Genomic DNA, 1425 nt, shown 5'->3' with positions numbered 1-1425 from the left:
GCCTCGTATGTGGCTGGCACCCTACCCACTGAGCTATGGGTGCCGCCCTGAAAAATGAAAACTTCTATTTTTACTTTTTTTTTTTGCAGTTTTTGGCCGGGGCTGGGTTCGAACCTACCACCTCTGGTATATGGGGCCAGCGCCCTACTCCCTTGAGCCACAGACACTGCCCTTTTTTTTTTTTTTTTTTTTTTATAAATTTTAATTTTGATTAAAGCTGAGGATTTCAGGGTGGAGTTTTGTCAGAACTGGTACTTTATTTTTATACCTTTTTAAAAACAGCAATATTTTTTCCTCAGATATAAAAGAAAACTTCTCATAAATGAATTTGGAAGAGAGAGAAAATCATCATCAGGAAGGTAAAGGCTGTTAACATTTCTCATTCTATCTGTAGGTTGTTAATGAAAAAAGAATTGAGAAAAGATGAGAAATGGTGATTGTGATAGCATGTATCAATCAGTACTACCCTTCACCAGTTTGTAACATTGTGTCTATTGTGTACTGAATTCTCATCTTTATAGACTCTGAACTGTTCCGTTACAATAAGATTTGGAATCTGGAGGACGTGCCCTCTTTCATTATTGTGTTTCAGCATTTTCTTGGCTCACCGTGGTGGTCTTAATTGCAAGGCTTGTTCTGTTAACTCTCATTTTTCAGTTCTGATTCAAAGGAGTCCATGTCTACTGTCCCAGCTGATTTTGAGACAGACGAAAGTGTCCTGATGAGGAGACAGAAACAGATCAACTATGGAAAGAACACAATTGCCTATGATCGCTATATTAAAGAAGTCCCAAGGTGGTCTTACTTGAGTGGCATGTTCTGAACAAGTCATGGGATTTTGCATTTGTAATGTTGTTTAGAAAAGGTAGTACATCTGATACAGAGAGTACATTTATGAATAGTTCAATAGTTCATATTTGAGAAGAACTGTTTATCAGGGACTTGACAGGAGCTTATGATACAAACAATGGATTAGTGACTGAAAAACCAAGGACATGAAAATTAAAAATAAAATCATCATAATTTGAATGTTAGATAATATTTTTTTCTCAGGTCTTAGAGTTATTAAACGATGGGGAAAAAAGGAAGTTCAAGATAAAGATTGTCAAGATTTAGGCAGGGTGTAGTGGCTTACGCCTATAATCCCAGCACTCTGTAGGCTGAGGCCAGTGAATCCCTTGAGCTCTCTTGAGGATTGCCTGAGCTCACAGGTTTGAGACCAGCCTGAGCCAGGAGCAAGACCCTGTCTTTACTAAAAATAGAAAAATTAGCTGGGCATTGTGGCATACTCCTGTAATCCTAGCTACTTGAGAGACTGACACAAGAGGATTTCTTTTTTTTTTTGAGACAGAGCCTCAAGCTGTCCCCCTGGGTAGAGTGCTATGGCATTACAGCTCACAGCAACCTCCAACTCCTGGGCTCAAG

At 38.9% G+C, this 1425-nt stretch overlaps 1 protein-coding gene across 2 annotated transcripts in view; it reads left to right on the top strand.

Annotated features, from left to right (window-relative positions):
- Window positions 1–1425, top strand: part of SLBP (stem-loop binding protein) — a 15536-nt gene that overhangs the window by 8571 nt on the left and 5540 nt on the right. Inside the window, exons 4-5 of one of the 2 annotated variants that reach the window (XM_003801118.3) lie at window positions 300–359; window positions 658–795. In XM_003801118.3, the coding sequence (XP_003801166.1) occupies window positions 300–359; window positions 658–795 (198 nt within the window). The remainder of the gene's footprint in view (window positions 1–299; window positions 360–657; window positions 796–1425) is intronic. The other variant, XM_023507710.1, reaches the window with a different exon arrangement.

This window comes from Otolemur garnettii, unplaced genomic scaffold (genome assembly GCF_000181295.1).
Source record: "Otolemur garnettii isolate 467f Iridium unplaced genomic scaffold, OtoGar3 scaffold00198, whole genome shotgun sequence".
Lineage (NCBI taxonomy): Eukaryota > Metazoa > Chordata > Mammalia > Primates > Galagidae > Otolemur > Otolemur garnettii.
This window is presented reverse-complemented; position numbering and strand designations above follow the sequence as displayed.